At 29.0% G+C, this 21,105-nt stretch overlaps 1 protein-coding gene across 4 annotated transcripts in view; it reads right to left on the bottom strand.

Moving 5' to 3' along the window:
- The window catches only part of LOC111618001 (protein Wnt-5b-like), a 242,587-nt gene that overhangs the window by 33,770 nt on the left and 187,712 nt on the right, over positions 1-21,105 (bottom strand). For all 4 annotated transcript variants that reach the window (XM_023359417.1, XM_023359415.1, XM_023359416.1 and 1 more), the window contains one exon: positions 6,977-7,098. In XM_023359417.1, coding sequence (XP_023215185.1) covers positions 6,977-7,065 — 89 coding nt within the window. In that variant the 5' untranslated portion in view covers positions 7,066-7,098. The remainder of the gene's footprint in view (positions 1-6,976; positions 7,099-21,105) is intronic.

The raw sequence follows: 21,105 nt of genomic DNA, 5'->3' as shown, positions 1-21,105 counted from the left end.
TATATAAACTGAAGCGATCAAAAGTAGTTAGGCATCAATTATGGTGAAAGGATCCGACTTGAACTGATGATTCGGAGTTTTAAGATTTCTCATCCGAAATATGAGGGTTGGCAATCCCTCACCCACAAAAACCACAATATCTCTGCCTCGCAGCTAAGAGATGATGATCAAAACAAGCTAATTATAAGGATAAACTACCAATCAGTCGATATCATTATAAATGATTGAAGATGTTAATTGCAAGGTTCGTATGATGAGGATTAGAGCCTCGCCGTCGATAATTAGCGTTCTCCATCAGTATATCTGTTTGAAACAACTCAATTCGGGGCATTTAACCCTCGTATTAAAAGAAACAATAGGAAAAAAAATTATATCTTTCCTCGCTGTTTAAACTTTAAAAACTCCTAAAACAAAACCAAATGCACCGAATACAATACACAAGATTATTTTTAACTCTATTAATAAATGGCAACTTACGAATAAATTTCAAGGATACGCCGAATCAGTTAATAAATATACATATTATACGATTAAAATAAAGAAAAGATTTGTTTGATTTGGTAAAGAATTTCCAAGCGAATCTACTGGTACGTTGAGCTACGAGTGTTTGAAAGAAGCTCAACACCAACGCTCTATCTTAGTTCATCGACACCTTCATCACAGCGAGTGGCGTCCTTCATTTGCTTCTTTATTTCGTCACCCGGAGCGCCTCCTACTATCTAATCGCCGAGAGAAAGGATAAATGATGACATAGTGGCCCGGCCAAAAGTCTTCTTCGTCTCTTAAATCTTTCTTCTACTAAACGACATCATCATATAAAATTGTAAAGGACTTCCAAAACAACTTTACTTACAATACCCACCATTCCCCCCCTTTTTTTTTATTGTAGAAACTTTCAAATATTTATCTTTATTAAAATAGCTTATTTTAATAAGTATTAATTCAATTTTTTTTAATTAACAAATAAATAAATTTGTAATTATTTAATAAAATATTTATTAAAAATTATAAGACTTGATTCAATTATAGAATTATAACATCATTTTTTACTTGAATAAAAATGATTTTTGTAAAATTTCCTAATTAAAATTTCATTTCTGATAGATTAAAAACATGTCATTTTATTATCCTACTCATGTTTTAATATTTAAAATGCCTAATCCATGTCATTATAATATATAGCTCGTATAAAATAGTAAATAAAATTTAATAATTATATTGCGATAAAAAACATTTTAAAAATTAATAGAATAATAACTTCATTCATTATATATCTTTGAATTTTATCTCATAAAATTATTTTTTAATTATAAAGTTATAGACTTATTATTTTCTACGCTTCTACTACCTACTCATAAGTTGGGTTCATAAATAAAAGATAAATGTATTTACAGGAACGAGGATGTTATAATTTGCATTATTCTCTCAATCAAAAACATATTTTTAAGCATTATATTCAATTCCATAATATACATATTATTTTATATTAAAATAATATGATATATTATGATGATATATGTATAATGATATAAACTATTTAGTGAAATTATGAAAGTAAAACTTCTATGGTAGTTTTTAATGAATTTAATAATATATTTTTCATAAATAAATAACATTTCTACTTGGAAAATAATTTTTATATTTATTAATTTTAATTAAATATAATAAATATGAATAAAAATATGTAAAACAGTTTTATTTATTTGATATTATACCTATGTAACATGCTTAGATTTACTTCCATTGTATATTTCATTGTGTATTCCATTTAATATGGCATTAAATGTAAAAAAAGTAATATTTAATGTACCTTAAGTCAAATATTATCATTATTTAATTAAAATATAAGTTATTATAATTAATATTAATTGGAAAGAAAACTTCAACCTGAAAGCTACTTTTAAACTTTTAAGCTTATAAAAGTAATGAAATATGAACAAGTTTATACTGTATTTAAATTTTAAAAATGAGTTTTTCAATGTAAGGAGGATTTTTACGTAGTTAAGTATAATTATATTTAAATAGTAAAGGTTTAACTTTGTTTTAAATCTCTCAATACTATTCTAAACTTCTTTTTAATTAAACTTATTGTTTTGAACACTTTAGTTTAATTATAATTGAAGAACATCTTATGACCCTATTCATAATTCACTCGTAGGATGAAATGATCCTTTGTTTTCTTTAATGCTTTCTATTCCGTTCCCCTTTACTTATTGTTGAAATGCCATACCAATACGAACTAAAATAATATTTAGAAAAAGAAAACATTACGAATGTTACGACGTAATTTAAATTATGTTTTGGAAAGTTTCGTTTCTCTCAAGTGCCTCTACAACAAAACAGACTCGGCTCTGTATTAGGTAGAATGCTGTTTATGAAAAAAGCGCTGCTGTTTTATTCCCTGACATCGTACCAACACAAAGATGCATTGTACCAAAATCATGTCAGGATAATAACAGAGTTCACACAACTTATTGGATACAAGGGACACCGCTTATAAAAGATCTTGCTTAACTTTATACACTTCTAACGAAACGGTTCTACTTCCTTGTCTGGAATCTAATTGCCGTATTCTCTATTTCTATTAAGGAACTAATGATTAATTATGACAAATCTACCAATTCCTGTATATTTAAATAAGTGTTTGCTTATTTTTAAACAGTCAGAGAGATTGGTTCATTCATCAGATTTTTCTCATTTATCATCTAGTACGAAAGAATGGGCGATGACAAATTCTCTTGATAGAGTAACATTGATGGAGCGCATGCTTTGGTCGTTCGTACCCGCATAGTCACCAGTAATTAAAATCTCCTTGTAGGCTCTCGTGGTGCGCTATTGTTGGAGATTTCCTCTTTAATTTAAGATACGATCGTAATTCTCTCGTTCCACCAAAGACTCAATGGATCCGAAGATTTACGAAGACACGACCGCAGTTTTAGATTGTTGGGTTCTTCCTGCATAATAGTTTCGGTCACGTGTTTGCCAAAACGAGGGCCTACGGGAGTGAGTTCTCACGCAATGGCAGGATATGAACGTGACTGTTTTTTGAAAATTTATTTTTTAAAATGCATGCCTTATAAGGATCGAAATTATTCCAGCAGATAAGCTCTAAGTGCACTTCGTTTGTGAGAGGAGCCGATTATATCTTTCTCAATCTTGATTCCTCCTTTTCGGGTGGCTCATCATTCTAAGAATTGTTTATAAAACACCAGACGCTACTGCACTTACAAAAAATTTTTTTCTTTTAAATGCTATAAATTTTCCTCTGTAAATTATATGAAATTTTGCTCTTTTAGGAGTATATTCAGCAATTGATGGAGGATAAATGCCAGTTTTCAGCTGCTAACCCAGAATTTTTTCCATCTAATTTAATTTCAATGAATCAATGCTGTTTATATTTACATTGAAGAACAATTTTAATGATTTTATTCTTAAATTAAAAATAAAATTTAGATAATAATTAAATGCATGTAATAAACAGATCTGTCGTAAAAGATAGATTAATATAATTTCCATTTTGACAAAAAAAATCAAGAATTAATGTAGTCAGGTTTTACAGTAAAATTAATTTTATAGAGATACTTCTGGCGTCAAAATGCTCGTAAAATTGAACATTTTATGGAGAGATTTTATTGAGTGTTAAGCAAGTTACAAAGTAGGCCAAGTGGATGCGTTGGCAAATATATTCATTTCGATCGCATCTAGACATTATTTGTGGCATTATCATTCAATAAGATGTCTTCGTTTATTAGAGATTCTCGTCTCGAGTGAGTCAGAAAGTTCACGAGTTTAATTACGATGGAAGATGAAAAACAATTCGTGATGCAGACTCGGATAATTTCTACAGACGTAAAGCAACATTCCACGTGTTTGTACCTGACCCTTTAAGTTAATTACGCACATGTTTGGCATGCGTGATCGTCCATCCAGTGTGTTGATAGGTGGGGTGGGGCATCGTTTGTCTTAGTCCACGTCATTTTCTAGTTCGGCTGTATGCGTGAAGGACTCGAACCCCTGATACATCATAGTTGGCGAGATGCTATCAGTGGCACTGATTGCCATAATACAAGTCATCGCTTAAATTGAAACAACAGACCGATTGGTAATCACAGGTTTGACCGAGCTAAAGTCTGATAGCAGATTGTTATTCGAAATAAGATCTGTTGAGAGGGGTCAGAAGCGATCTCACGACTCTAAACTTGAAAAACTTTATAAGGATAGATTCATCGACCACTTTTTTATTTGCGATTTAACTTCGTGATTATTATCTGAGAAACTGTTAACAATTTTGCCTCCAAGAAGTACGCGGAAGTACGTTAATTCTCTCATTATAAAATTTAAGAGGTTCTGCTTCAAATAAAAAAAAAAAATCTAAGATGCTAATTTTGGAAATTTTTATGGTTATGCCGTCTTTAGATTGCATAAAAATCTATTTATGCAGTTTAAAAATATACTTATAGGACTATTATTATATATTTAAAAGCTCCATAAAATAAACCATGCACTTCATCGAATTTGAATCTTGAAGTTTTAATGGGAGAATACTAAAATAGCATCGATTCCTATTAAGTAATTAAACTTGTAATTTATTTGATTTATTATTAACTATAAAGAAATTATTCATTCAAAAGAGCAATTTATTATATAGCCTACGTAAAAGAAGCAAAGTGATACGAGATTAAAAGAAAATGCATATAAGTAAAATTAAAAAATATAAATATGTCTGCACATTAGCTTCTATTGAATCAACACATTTTATTTTAGAAAAAAAACTGATGTATGGTGAGCTTTATATGATTCGTAAATATCAAAAATTAAGGAAATTTCTTCTTTCGCTATAGAACGAAGCAAATAAGAATATTCGACTATTTTCTTGCGTATTATTCGTTAAATATGTATTTATGGTATATAATTATCCATATATAATTTTTAATATTGGTATTATCATCATCAGGTAAAACTATTCAAAATAAAATTTAAAATCATTTACTTTAAACCTATTGCATTTCGTAAGGAGTTTGATTAAACAATTGTTGACTTTTAATGCTAAACTCGTTGTATACGCTAATAAAATTTTAATAATAATATATAAATAGATTTATTTTATTTCTAAGTACGAAACTGTCAAAAACTTAAAATTAAAGTCCACGAAATTATTTTTACAATAGACAGGTTCGTTCCAATTGAACGACTAAACAATAATTTCAATATTCCATCTTTGGGTGCCTCGAAAACTCTGAATCATAAAATCAAAATGTGAGTTGAATAACTGAAACCGTGGGGAACATTTATTATTCTGGATGAAAAAAAAACTCTAGAAAAAAAAAAGGAGACCGCGGGGGAAATCTCGACCATTTCTTCGTGTTGGCGATCGTGTTGAAGTTAATTAACTGTTATCGATCCGCCTAAACAACGGTAGTTCGGCATCGAACGGCTTAAGATATCATTAATCGCGGTCGCCTACAGAAAGCTGCTGTCCACGAACGTTAATTTATGATTTAAAAACATTTTTTTTTTATTTCGTATTTGGTAACACGCATTGATGCCTGCTTCTGCTGATTTTTTCTTTTTATCTAATGATAAACTTTGGTCTATTTAATAAAGCGGTCATTTGTTACAAGAATATTCACGTACTTTGTTCGTTGTGGACTACGTACAAATCTCTTAATCCGAAACAAAGCCTATAATATGCTTTGAAAACCTGTCGCGGTTCTTTTTTATATAAGTATTAACGTTTTGCGATAAGCTTAAACGTCGTGTTTAGACTAATCAGACTATTATTATTATTATTATTTGTAGCCTTTGTTTATGAAAAAAAACAATTTAAAAAAGGCTCAGCAAACAATATTATGAACGAAAATAAATGTAAAATAAACTTCCGTTCTATATCGGAAAAAGTAATTGAATGGGAAAGATTTTAAAATAATCTCTGAACACAGAAGAGAGTAACTTATCAAATATCATAATTATCAATAAGGATCCCGTTTAAAAAATGGTCGTGCAAAGATGCAACTGTTCGCCGCTCTTTAATTTATTTGTAATGAATATGTCGGTAGAGATCAAAGATTATCGAGGATGCAAAAAGGAGGGTCCTTCGCGCCTTACATAATGACTGCCTAGCACGCGATATGTAAGGGGCGTTCCAACTGACACATTTATACTTTTATATTAACCGAAATGTCACCGACAATGATCTCTCAGATGAAAGAAACTAGCAAATTGCACGATCCAAACAAACACACATTGTTTCCACTTCTATGAACTTCTAGTTTATCATAGAGAGGTACTCTTCAACAATAAATTACGGCAATTAAGGCTACATATCGCCTTGGAGTAGAACCTGTTGCTTCACACCCACGCCGCTCAACTCGAATACAATTAAACTTTCTGGTTTCTACCGTGTTGAAGGCTGCTCTTCTCACACGTAACACCTTATAATGTTATCTTTGACTAAACTTAGTATCAAATTAAAATCATAGATACGGTAACCTCGTTGACATTTCGACTGAGATCCAATAATCTGTTATTTATGTCGATTTATCGTGATTGTGATAAATCTATCAACTGCTTGTCAATTTAAGGAATGTTTTGGCTTTTAATTGATATTTTAAACAAGTTAATGAAGTAAATATAGATAGAGAATTAAAATTTATTAACTTAATTATATCAGTTTTTATCGAAATGAGATTCTGAACTTCTATTAGTATAATTAATTCTACAGAATGATAATCTACATAAATGATATTATTTCTTATTTTTGACACATAAAAATTAATTTTTAAGAATATTCTTAACACTTATAAAAGCTAATTGGATCGTCGTGCATTGAATATTTATGGTATTTCCGGTTCTCTAACATTGTAAACACTTAAACCGATTTCGATGTAAATTTAATTCAGTCATTCAACTATTATTACGGGTAGCCTAAAACTTTTATCCCTTAGCTCGTGAAGCAGACAAAGAAAAACATACTTACATCCAAGTCCCAATGGCCGTCACGGGTAAAACGATGCACGAAAGGCAAACAGTCAGTCGAAGATTCCAATCGGTCTTCCACATGTCCATATCGGGTCCGGTTACTTCGTCATGCAGACGTTCCTAACACAAGAAGACAGACGGATCAGTCCACATCGCACGCACGCCTCACACGCCGACTGAAACCGCATCGAACAGAGCAGAGAGGGAAGGACCCGGACGAATCTGGCCCAATCAAACGAGTCGTTGCTTTTTTATCTCACTGGCTCCTTGGCCGGCTATTGGTTCGACCCAACGTGTTCGTTGGTCTTTCGAGTGATGCTGTCAATTGTGCCGTCGTTGGCAGACTATTTACTTAACGCATTTCGGCCTCCATGCCAAGAAGTACGAGGAGCTGGCGAAATGATGGATGTGGGCATATCATGATTCGTCTTTAAGCGACAAATGATTCGTGCTTTCTTTTTAATGCATTAACTAAATGAAACATTACGTTTAATCGATAACACATCTACAAATTGATCTGTAATAAAATACGTATAAAAACCTCCCGACAAACATACACACTTAAGCTTTTCATTTTAAATGGCATTTTTTTTTTTTTTTAATAAATAAAACGGTGGATTGACAAAACGCGAATGGAATAGAGGAAACGTTTCGCTTTAATAAGTATGGAGCTATCGAAGAAAAGAATCGAGCTTCTTTGTTTATATTCGATCAGTAATTTGAAATTCTCAGAAAACGCGTATAGAAAGGTTTGACAGCGCGTAAGTAATCGTCCGCCCAAAGTTGTATCCCCGTCGCTTCTCAATCTACCTCCACGCCTTTTGCTTGTCCATAAAGGCAAATAATGCGCCTCATTGTTACTAGCTGGTCTCGCTCATGTTCGGCCATTTGCCGCCCTTTTGTAAGCGGGGCGCCGTGTCCGCAGGCTCCGAGATATTACGGTAAGGTCCCTGCCACCAGGAGGCGTCACCCGCCCCGGGCCGACGTCACGCCACGTTGGAGTAGGCTTCGCACTAACTACACCTGAGAAAGGGCACACCTCGTATTAAGTTGATCACCTCCTACTCGACCTACCCCGTCGGTTGGCAAGAAACATTTCTGACGCCAGAGATTTATGACGAAATCATCTCTTTCTCTTTTAAAGGTCAATTGATGAGCATTTTAATGGTTTGTCAAAAAAAAAACTATAATCAAGTTTTTTCTATTGNGTAAAGTATAAATTATAATAATTAGATGTTACGATTGTTAAAACTTGTATATAATTTATTTGAATCTGATGTAGAATATTTTGATTAAAATATTTTAAAATTTTACACACAGAAAAATAATCAAACGAGTTTATTACATTTTATATCTTTTAATTCTTTTGATTTTTCACTTGACATTAATAGATATTTGCCTCGATACAATCTTAGAAATCTTTCTAGTCTTTGACAGATGTTCCAATTTCTCACCTAACATATCCTTCATGAAGAGAGGTGGAGTTGTTTAGTTAACCCATCATTTTTACTTCAGAAAGGTCATCCATTCAATTTTTTAACCATATAAATTATATTAGATCTTTTGTCGTGGTTATTTACATTAGATTTATAACCTTCTCTGTCGTGTAAGAAGTAAAAATAGTTGGACAAAGCAACCATTATTTTACAATTATTCTATTTTTGTAGATTATATTTCAAGCAGAATTTTTACATTTCTTCTACGATCAAACAAATTCGATCGAGTAAATACAAAATAATTTTCAGATTTATTTTTTTAATTGATTCACTAAGAACTTGATACAATAATTAATTTATTGAAATAAATAAATAAATATATATTTTTGTCAAATTTACATTAAACACGAGTTGTGAATAAACTCGTGGGCGTACGAGCTGGGGAAAGGGAGCAGAGGGGGTCGAAAATTCAAGAAAAACTGAAAAAAAAACTTGGGCAAAGCCAAAGCAAAAAGGTTAACAAATTATCAAAGCAAATAAAAAATTGGTACTTGTGTTTTTATTTGTGTAAAATTTCAAGAAAGCAAATCCCCTTAAACAAAGTGTCCTTATACGCTCATGACCAAAATGGTAATTGCATATTTTATCTTACGTTATTTATCTAATAATATCAACATTTTACCTTCAATTGTTCAGCAATTAAATAATTATTCATCTTTTAATAAAAACTTTGTACAACAATATCTCTAAGAAGACTGGCTCTAAAAAATTCGGGACAATAGCTATGACATTTATATAGAAATATAGGATCCAAATCGGATAAGAAATTACATCCATCCTCATTCTTAAGCTAGCTAATTCATAGATCTAAAATTATTCTTAATTATGGAAAATATACAAGTATAAGCACATCATAAAAAGCAAAAATTGAACAACTCGTTTACCTAACGCTAAAGATAATTCGCTCGATAGCATTAAGTCTTTGTCGCCATTAATCAAGTTGGCAACACTAACGTAATTGATAGTATTCTCTTCCCTTCTACCTGAAAGTAACAGGGATAGAAATAATAAATGGAGACGACATTCGTGTTTGGGTAAAATTCATTTTCCCTATTCCCTATTACTAGCGACGAACGTAGGCGTAAACGCTATAAATTGCATTTTTCAGTAATAGAGCTTATTAATAATGAGGTCATGAAATAACTTCTTTATAACTCAGTAGTAGGGATAAGTAGCAAATTATTAAACCAATTGTGATGTTTTCAATTTTATATGTAACTATTCAATGTTTATTCTACTGCAAATTTCTTAAAACAGACTAGTATTATTTATATAATTAGAAATTAAATAACTGATTGTTAGATTTAAAAATAATGATATACACAATAAATAATTTTTAAACATTTATTAAAACAATTTCATTTTCTTCAAATTTTAACGTTTTAAATGTATATGATANTAAATCCGTGATTTTATTCCTTTTATAGTAAAAATAATATATAAATTATTTTAAAATAATGATAAATATCTACGTTCTTATAACAATTCTTTGATTTTTCAATGAATATTTCATTCTTGTTTGTTAAGCTATAAAAATTCAGATTTTTCATAATACAAAAGACAGTGCGCTTCCTTTAGAATCAGTGCAATAGTTTTTTTTTTATATTGAAAAGAATTATTTTTCTATATTCTCTACGAAATAAAGGAACTTCTAATGAATGATAAAAGGCTAAACACTTACATTTTTGTTTTTATTTAATGTAAATTCTGCATTAAACTCTAAGCAAAAAGTTCCATTAAAAATGTGATTATAGGAAAAACAATGTAAGAATTTTTTTTCTTTAAGATCTATTTATTTCAGCGACTGTGTTTTGTTAAAGGAATTTTTTTTTTAGCCAAATGTTATTTCTCGCAGACAGTGCGATTGCTGTTATTAAATTGTACAGACTTTTTTGAATATGAATAAAAGCCTTTCTTGTTTCTTTTTGGGATTGAAAACAAAATCAAATTTAAAGGAATAGTCACTATAAACAAAAAATACGTTTTAATGTTTTTTTAAACTGAATTAAAGACCTTAAAAACAATTATTAAAATATTCTCTGTCATTCTTAATGAAGTTTAACGATAAGAATTTAATTAGAATTATATATGCTGCTTACAAAATTCTATTCTTTAAAAAGTTATCTTTAAGGATAACTCTTAAAAATACTTCTTTTACACTGTTAAGTAGTGTTTTAAGAACAAACTATTGAGAGAGAAAGAGATTTTCATTCTTTGTTTTTAAACCGTATACTTAACTTTAGTCTGTAAATTTTAAATAATTATATAAATAAAGAGAAATTTGGCACCAAAAAAAAATTCGTTTACGCTTATTTAAATCCTTTAAATCATTTTGGAATAATAACAGGAATTTTTACACTAATTTACTGTACAAATAATAATAATTACACCACTTTATTTAATTACTAGAATTCGACAAGTATTTTTATCCAAAATATTAAATTATAGGTAAAAAATAAAAAAAAAAGATTGGTTATTTAAATATATAATTTTTGATAGCCTTCAAACAGACTGGAATCGTTAAATATAGGCCTATATATATATATATATATGTGTGTGTGAAGTGTCAACGTAAGTAATCTGTTTGAAAGAGTTATGAAGTCTACGTGCAATCATTTAATATTCCATTATTATTTTTATTTAAATGGCAAGAATAAAAAAATTACATGCGACTATATATGCTGATTATTAGGTAATCAGGATATGATAGAGATTAATCTGGGTTGGGTTGCTGCATAAAATTTTTCATGCCCGAGGAACTTAAAATTTCGCTCCTCCTTAATACATTTAATGTAATTTTACATTCTCTAGAAGTGTCCGAATGTTCCTGTATAGTGAATATACCCAACATTATTCTTAATAAAACTTCTACACTGCTTTAAATGTTTATAAATCTTCGCAACATAAAAACGTTTAAATCTGTCAGTGGTGCAATGAATCAGGTAAGATTCATTTATCAGAATACTAGAAATAGATCTGCTTAACACTTATCATCTTTATAGACTTGAGCCTTTTTTTTTTTAAATCTAAACAAGAAGGTAACATGGGTCTTCGTTTTATGTAATGTATTTCATTGTATGTATGATGTAATGCCATTAATCAAAAATCGTAAATAAATCTTATTATATAATTTCAAATTAAACTTCTCATCAAGAATCACATCATGCCAAAATTATATGGCCACATTTTTCAACCGTAGCAGTACTGTTTCATATGTAGATCGAATTTATTGAAAGTATCAAGTAAATGATTCGACTATACAATTTAAAAAAAGTGTAAAATTGATTAAAGTTCTTGAAAATGACTAATAGTTTCTAGTCCCTGGTTATTTCTCCGTAAAATAAAATGAATTGTGATGACTCTGGTAATCAATTTCTCGGAGTTTTTGAAGAATTGTATCCGTTGAAATTGTTATACAGTTGCAGTATTAAAAGTAAATTACCATAAATCTTTAAAATATAATTGTTGTTGATGATAAGTTTGTTGTCTACGTTTTGTTTTGCCAAATTCAAAAGCCGTGTTCGCATTGAAAGCAACCCACTAATCAAACTTATTACTTTAGGAATTGCTGGATTGCGAATTCAAATGGATGTTTTTTTTTTTTTTTAAATTCGATAACTGCACTCCCCTTTCTATTCACATCTCTGTGTTAACGACAACTTTAGCGAAATCCTTTTCTTAGATAAGTCATCTCTGTGATTAAAGAATGATGGATAATAACATATTATAGTGCGAAAATACTCCGCAGTTTCTTCGGGTCATGACCTTCTCTTAGGAATTCCGATCTTGTCAGCATTGTAAAGAGATTTCTCTTGGCTCGGCAGTATATTTCGAAGAGTCGGATAAAATTCGGATCAAATTGATTAAATTTAAGATACATATAATTAAGAAAGGAGAGGAAAGGTTAACTAGGCGATTGTTCTTACAACCTATTTTATATAAGCGAAAATGTTTCTGTAAAAAACACGCGTGATGAAGTTTGACAGATTACTTTCATTGGTGGCTTTGCAAAATTAATTACATGTTTTCGCTTTAATAATTTAATAAAAATAAATTGTCTTTTTAAAATTAAAATCATTAATTTTTTTTTATGAAAACGCGATTTGCATTTCGAATATTTTTAAAATCAAATTCTCTCTTCCTTTTAATTCGTTCCTGTACACAAGCCCTATTCTCTACACACAATTAAAAATTAGACATTTATATAAATCAAAAGAAAATCTACAAAATTATTTAATCGTAAGACGTACTGATTAGTTTATTTTTTAATGCATTTACATTTATCAGTATGTCTAATCTGAATTATTCTGAAACTATTCAATATAATGCATACGAATGTTATCTTACGGTTGATTTTAACACAATAATATTAATAATATTTAAATTATAAACACGAAAAGAAAGATAAAAATTTTCTAGTTTTCAACAATGTCTCGAAATGAGGGCCTAAAGGAAATTAGTCAGAAGTTTGTTTATGGTTGATTAAAACTAACTGAAAATTACTAATTGTTTCTATTAGTAAGTCTAAAATAATAGATTTAGTTATTTAGTATATAAAAAAGTATATTATATTATCCTAAAGGATAGCCTAGTTACATTTTATAAATACAGTTTAAAAAGTATTAATTGATAGTAATTGCATAAAGTAATTGAATCTTAGCCACATTACTTACCACGAAGAAAACAACAATTATAATTTCTCTTTAGAGGAAAGAAAACTTTAGAAACTAGAACAACTTTTTTTGAATTATCTATGCCAATGACTTATTAATTACACCAATTAATCTGTTTGAGGATATAACAATTGTTTCATTGAAGTAATAACATAATATTCATTCTTAAATTAGATATAATTTATTTTTTTGAGAAATAATTTATTAATTAAATAAATATTAGGCCTATAGGTTAGTATTTTATATGAATTTAGTACATTTTTTTAAATCGCAATGAATAGGTATTGCCTGTAAAATTCTCAATATTGATACTATAAATAAATAACAGATTCGATTGTTTTGTCTTTCTAGTAAATAAAAGATTAAATTAAAATAATAATTATGTATAAGGTTCAGTAACTGATATTTTAAAAATTTTATTAGTTATTTTTATGTTTATCAACACAACAGATACAGAATTAGTCATAATTACTAAAATTACATACTATTTAAATATGTAATTTCAGGAAAGTATGACCTATAAAATGAATGTTTAAAGTGACATAATCTGAGAATCATTAAATTACGATTGGTTAAAATGTATTTTAAGTTAAACCTGAAAGAAGTTCAATAAAAAATAATTTTTTATATTTTCTTTTAATTACTGCTCGATATGCATCGGAATTGTGTTTTATTTTGTAAATTTGTTCGAAAAGAATTTTAAATAACGATATAAAACAATGAAATGTTACTAATCAATAAATTTCTAAGAGACATCACTGAGGGAATAACTCAAAGACACGAGTCAAAAAGGTTTATAAACTTTCCAGATGGACACTAAGATAATAAAGAATGCAACCGTAACCAAATGAAGATGAATTACAAAACGAATCCAGTTTTTCTAGTTATTAAGATTATTTTTTAAAAATTTTCCAGCCATTTTATACAACAAACAAATTTCCATTTTTTTTTCTTTCAGGTATTAAAAACATACCTTAAAAAGTATTCAATAGAATTAAGGGTATTTGTTGCCAGTCAAAATGATTAAATTACACACAATGTCAAAGCAAAAAGAATTTCTTTAACAATCAAACTGGTAACAACTCTCGGTAACTACTTAAATTTTGCATCATCCATTCATTAAAAGCAATGCCCGAGGAGAAATAATCAGGAAGTGAAATCTTTTGTACTGTTTTGTTTGCGTCCCACCTTAATTCTTTACGTTTGTTCACACGCAATCGTGTTATTAGACGTAGTGATGGTTTTTAATCATCTCCCTCAGTTTAAGCCTGCATAACGTGACGAATTGTAATGAAGACTGTTGGGTGTAAATTACTCGGCGCATTTCGAGCCTCGGGTAAGACCATTACACACAATGGAGGCGATCGTCCTCTGATTACACCTTTCTTCCTTACACATCCGGCTGTGGAAGTGGAAGTATGACACGTCAGCGACGACCAGTTTGGAGATTAGGCATTTCCATATCTTTTGCCCAATCTTGGATGTCAAATGAGCATGTCGCCGCTTGTGACACTTTTATCTACGTTTGGGTCAAAGAATTAGCCAATTTAATACCCAAATAGCTTATTATTACCTTATCTAGAAAGATGTTAAGAAATTTTATCTGTAGTTATTAGAATTAGAATATTTCTACATATATTCATACAAGGCTTCTATTCGTTTTTGTTTTCAATTCCTGCTATTTTTCTTTTTCTTTTTTTTTTCTTTATAGATTTCGATCTTACTTTTAAATCCTTGAATTGCCACACGAAAATAGATGAATTGGGAGATATTCAAACAACGATCGACATAGGGACATGTGGACGTTTGTCAGTTTTTTTTTCATCGTTTTCCAAACGATCTTCGATGTTCTTTAGATAAAATGTCTCCAATTGTCTCTCGCGTGCCTCTAAAGTTTTAAGATTATTATCGGTTAGATTTATACGGAATTATACAGCAATTCTCAGATAAAATATTTTCCGTGCGGATTGGAATAATGTAATTTATCTCTTACTTCTACTACTTTTTGATGAAAAAAAAATGGCTAAAAACTAGCAACTTTTTAAAATTATCCCAATCATTAGTAAAAATTCTAAATAATTTTAATATAAAAGAATAAATTTATTTATTTTTTTTTATTTTAAAAAATCAAATAAAAGAATTTTAATGTAAAAGTTGAAGATCTATGACGAATTTTTCCATTAATGCTACCATAAATTATATTGTAATTCTTGAAGTAATTAAGTGAAATGTTTTTAATGTTTATTGCATAAAAGTATTTTAAATTTATTAATTTAACGATAAATTTATTTTATATCCTTTTATAAAATATTAGAGAAAACAATCAGATCAAAACTATTTTATATCTGTAAACATTTATGAAAAGTAAGTTATATTCTTCATTAAATATTTTAAAATGTCTTCATTTTTATATTAATTATAAAAATGTTTAAACAATTTAAAAAAATATCGTTTTAAAGAAGATGAAAAGTGTAAGAAATGAACAGATTCGACAGTTTAATGAGCACTATTCTCATTATTTAGATTCTTTTTGAAGAAGTGTATTTAATAAAATATCATTTTTCATTTTATAAAAAGAAAATAAGCAAGATAATTATTGATATAATTATATATTTGCTCAAAAAACCTTAGAATGAACAACACGTAATAAATTTCAGTGAAGCTATAGTGACATCTCTTATCATAATTACTCTTTTCGTGAGTTTTAAATGGATTTTTATCTTCAATTATNTATAATTTTTTTTTAATTCGAAAGTTGTGCTATTAATAATCATAAATATGAGTTGATTTTAATTGAGTCACTTCTGATTAGGACAAAGTTTTCGGGGCAAAACTGTAATTTAAATTTGGTTAACTAAAAGTAAAAGTAATTATTTTTACTTTTAAATTTAATAGCATCAAGTTTATAAGATAAAACACTAATTATATAATTATTATACCTTTAATATCTTAACTTTTAATTAAGGATTTTTAGTTGATCTCATTGCAAATAATATAACGTGTTAATGTACTTCTATTATTCGGAAATATTACATTTAATATTAATATAAAAATAATTAATTAATTAAATTTGATTAGAAGAATTATCACGTGTACTTATTATTATTTTTAATTAATATTTACGTAAAAACTTAAATCTTAGTCTCATTAGACTTAAAAATCATTTAAAAATTCATTTTTCTATCCAGTTTGTATTAAACTACAAGTAAATATAAAATTAAAAATTATTTATCGTCTATTTACTAACATTAAAAATGACATTAAATAAATATAAATCCATAAATTTTCATTATTAACAATATAGAAGAACAAATATTTGTTCGAAAGTGTTCATAGTCTAAATAGAAATAAAGAACATAAAGTGAATATTTAGCGTAGTATTTTCTTTTATTTTTATTTTTAAATTTATTATTTCGAGATGGGAAACTGACTGATTTAAATTGGGAGGACATTACGAGTTCAAGACTAGCAAATAAGCAAACAAAAATATATTTAAAAAAAAAAACTTAGCAGACTTGTTTGGTTTTAATGAATGCGTCTATAAAAATATTTAATGAAGCTTAATCATAGTCCTTAAACAATATAATCTTCAAAATAAATAGTTTACAACTAATATAGCGTCTACGACATGCGGATTATCGCCCTGTCATTCATAAATTTGCAGATTGGTTACGGTAAAGAATCGTCGTGTATAAAGCATTCGTCAGCAAATTTAATTTCGTTTATGAGGCGAGGGGTGGGCCGTCAACTACCTGGACAACTTTTTTCTTTCATTCCATTTAATGAAAGGAAAACTTCGGACGATCAAAATAGTCTCTGGAATCCAGATTCAGACCGTAAATCTTTTCTTTTTGTAAATGGATGTCAGAAAAGGAGGAAAAAAAAAATACAGAAGGAATCAAGAGTTTTTCTTCTTCTTCTTTTTTTGCATGTAGATCTGAGGATCTAATTTTTAATTTAGTCAATTATAAATTAAATTTTTCTTACTTAAAGCTGATATAAATATAATAATATAATGTTACTGTTTGATGAATGTGTTTAAATTTCTTCTTATAACTATTTTTGTTCATTTAATATTCATTTAATACACTTCAGCAATAAACTTGTTATATATAAATTATTATGTTATTATTAATATCTTTATACAAAATAAATATGTCATAGTTTACTTTCTTATTAACACGAATGAAGAGCTCATTGTATTCATAACCTAAAAATAGGATCAATTAATAAGATAAATTATTTCAGTTAACTATTTGGTAGATTTTTCCTTCTATAATGGCATTGTAATTTATTTATTCGACAGAAACATTCATAAATTGCTATCGATAAATGAACTGCCACGTAAAAAATAAAGTGGGAAAATGAAAAATGCTCTAAAGTGCAAAAATGTCATCGTGTTACGTACTAAAGCTTGTGAACTTATATAATTAATCAACAGTTAACGAATAAATACAAAAGTAATTAAAACATTAATTCATTTCAAATTTGCTTGAAAATTAAATAAGTTTTATCTTTCATTTCATAAAAATTAATGCTAATTAAATATAGGACTATTTATGGGGGCAATATACATAATAACTCTTTTATATAAATGCAAACTGACTAAAATAAAAGAAAATAATTGATGTTATCTAATCCTTCTTCCACGCAGTAAAGATTTTTACATGTATAATCACATTTCATGAGGACAGTTCTTTCCACCCCTTTGCTGATGCGTTATCTGTTCTGCTTACAAATGAAGCCAAAGAGCAGATCTTCGAACAACCAATTATTAGAAGAGCGATCAATGATCGTCGGTTAAACACTACATAGAACAGACAGCCTTTCATTATTTTATATTTTTTACTTTGATTTATGTTAGATTCGTCAGAAGATTGATTCTTTAAAAAAAGAGCTAGCATTAAATTATAACAATGTCTCATTAATTAAATAGCATGGTCTAAACAATGCGAAGACGGGCGAAGAACGTGTTTTATTTTATTAGAAACTTATACGAAAAGAGCGTGTTTTTCTTACATCCTTCTGCCACCTTTGAAAAGTTCAAAAGCAAACACGGCAATAAATATTACCTATCTTACAATCGGTCAAGTTGATAGGCGTGGTATTGCTTCGTCCTCTTTGCAATTATTTACCATAATGTCGGTAAATAATATCCATTAACCTTACCGAAATCTCACCGATATTCCGGTTTGTGGCTACTGTACTTGGATGGACAACGACCGGATTAGTGATGTTCAATAAAAAAGATTGAAAAAATTGACTCAGATCAGAATCGTTTTTGTATTCTGATAAATGAATCCGGTTTCGAAATAGTTCTGATTCAATATCGTTATGAAAATGAAATCTATTGGCTATCCTCCACCATTTGCCATCTTTACACGACGAAACGGGGTGTTATCACATGATACTCACACGTATTGATCTATAAAACATCCTATAACTAGAATTGATATAAATGGTCAATGATTTTATAGCGTTTATCCATTTTCGAATACAATTGAAAGTAAAGCGATTCTGAAACTTTACGATCGATAAAAAAAGAATTTTCCATTCAGTTTCAACGAAGATCGCAATCGATTGTAGATCAGAACCGAACCAATCAGTCTGCACGAAACAAGAAAAGCAATTACGTCCGGTTGCCGGATCACTTATTCCAATAATATCCACCGGCTAATAGAACAGAGACTCTTCACAAAATTATTTCCTGATGGAGGAGCGCCATTGGTTTAAAGTAATCATATTGAAATGATCCACTTTTTGTAACTACGAACGAAATATATTTCTACAAATTGGGTCGATATTACAAATCTTTTCCATTTTAACTAAAAATAAATACAATCTTGAATTAAAACTTTCAAATTTAGTGACATTCAGTTTACTTATATAATGTCACGTGTTAACAAACACGGTTTCAGATGATCAAAGCGATTACGTGAATGACTAACGTCAGTCTTATATAATAGGTCTGAGTATAGGATTCGTAGACCGTATTAAAGTTAACGCGGAACCGCAGGGTGGAACACAATATCTACCCACGAAAAGATGAAAAGATAGGCCCACGCTAAGAATTAATATTTCCGGTCCGAGATAAGATTCGTTGGTGCCTCATAAGAGGCTGGGCACATTAACTTATTCCTTTATAAGTCCCTTAATAGTTTCGACACTTTGCATGGGGTGTTAATGACTGGATACGCTGACCTGACAACACCTTGTCCGTGGTTTCTTGTAGACAGGGACGATATCAGATTTTACAAAAAAACAATCTTTTAACTTGAAATTTAATTATTTATATAATTTAAGGAAATTTATTCAATTCAGTTAAAGTAAAGAATAATAATTTGATTTAATGTATAATGTTAATTTCATTTTCAGCCATTTTCCATCGAGTTTTTCATATTGCGTTCGAAACTCTCAAACAGAAATTAAATTGGCATAAAATTCTTCTAATTATTGAGTTAAGCCACAAGTAATGTCAATTTTCTACGCATTATTTTTATGCTATAGAATAACTTGTGTTATTCTATAGATAAGTCAGCTCAAATGCTAATTTTTGAATTACGTGGCAGTTCAAAATGATTTTACGGGAGAATATTTAAGGTATGTAATGTTATAGGAATTTAAAAAATAAAAAAAAAGCAACACTGCAGTTACAGCGACAAACATATGTAGTGTGTATGGCAGTGAAAGTTCTATACAGCCTTCTGGCTTAGAAAATGCTGAAATTTGCCTCAATGGTGGAAGCAGATCCAAAAATATTCAGACGAGAAATTTCAGAAAAACGTGGTGTCCCAATCAACGGCAGTTAGGTGGTTACAGCAAGTAAGAAAGATAAACAAGTGTGGAATTTAGGTTCCACATGACTTTACTGAGCAGATACGTCTGGATCGATTATCCACATGCGTTTCATTTCTTAATAGGCAACAGCAAACCCCAATTCTAGACTGTAACTGGGGATAAGGAATGAATATCAAATGCCAATGTGATTCGTAAAAGACAATGGTTAGATCCAAAATCTATTCCAATTCCAGAACCAAAGCTTGGTCTTTATCCTCGATAGGTGTTGTATGTGTTTGGTGAGATAGGGAAATATTCAATTTTGAGTCGTTGAATCAAAATGAGACAATAAATGTTTACTTTATAATGTCAGCAATTGGAAAAACTTTGTGGTAAACGTCCTTATTTGACGAACAGGGAGGGCATTATTTTGTTACACAATAATGCTAAACCCCGTGTGCAATAATAACTCAATAAAAATTAATAGAGCTAAATTGGAAAGTTCTCCCTCATTCCTCTTACAGCCCTGATCCGGAACTTACAGATTACCATCTCTTTCGATCCCTTTAAAACAACTTTAATAGAAAAAGTTTCAATTAAAATGAAGTTATCCAGAAACAAGTAGAAGCATATTTTGAATAAAAATCTAATTATTTTTTATAAGAAAATCATCAAAAGCTTGTAAATCGATTAGAAAATGTCATAGCTAATGAAAGGCATTGTATATTGAATTAAATAGGTATTTTTATGTAAATAAGAACTATTAAAATTTATTTAAAAAAACAACATTACTTATGACTCAATACAGTATCTCGGAAGGAATTTTTTTTTCGTATGTAACTAAAAATAAATCAATAATAAATTACAATAATCAGTAAATTCAAAGAAATTAAGACACTGTGATAAGTATGAATTGAGGCTTACCGAAAAATAAGAGGCTACTGTAACCTGTATTTTACATGTAAGGCTAATTGCATTTTATATAAGTAACTCGTTATTGAAATAAATATGTATATATAATTATTAATTAAAAGTTTTTGATATTTTAATATGAGGAGAAAAAATTTATCATCATCAAAGATTTAATGCATTCATAAGATAATGTTTGTTTGAAATTAAATTTACTTTAGCATATTAATGACATGCCAAATACTGTAAAGTTGATTCTTTTCTTTAACTTA

This window comes from Centruroides sculpturatus, unplaced genomic scaffold, assembly GCF_000671375.1.
Source record: "Centruroides sculpturatus isolate CEXI.00-Female unplaced genomic scaffold, Cexi_2.0 scaffold36, whole genome shotgun sequence".
NCBI classification, from domain to species: Eukaryota; Metazoa; Arthropoda; class Arachnida; order Scorpiones; family Buthidae; genus Centruroides; species Centruroides sculpturatus.
This window is presented reverse-complemented; position numbering and strand designations above follow the sequence as displayed.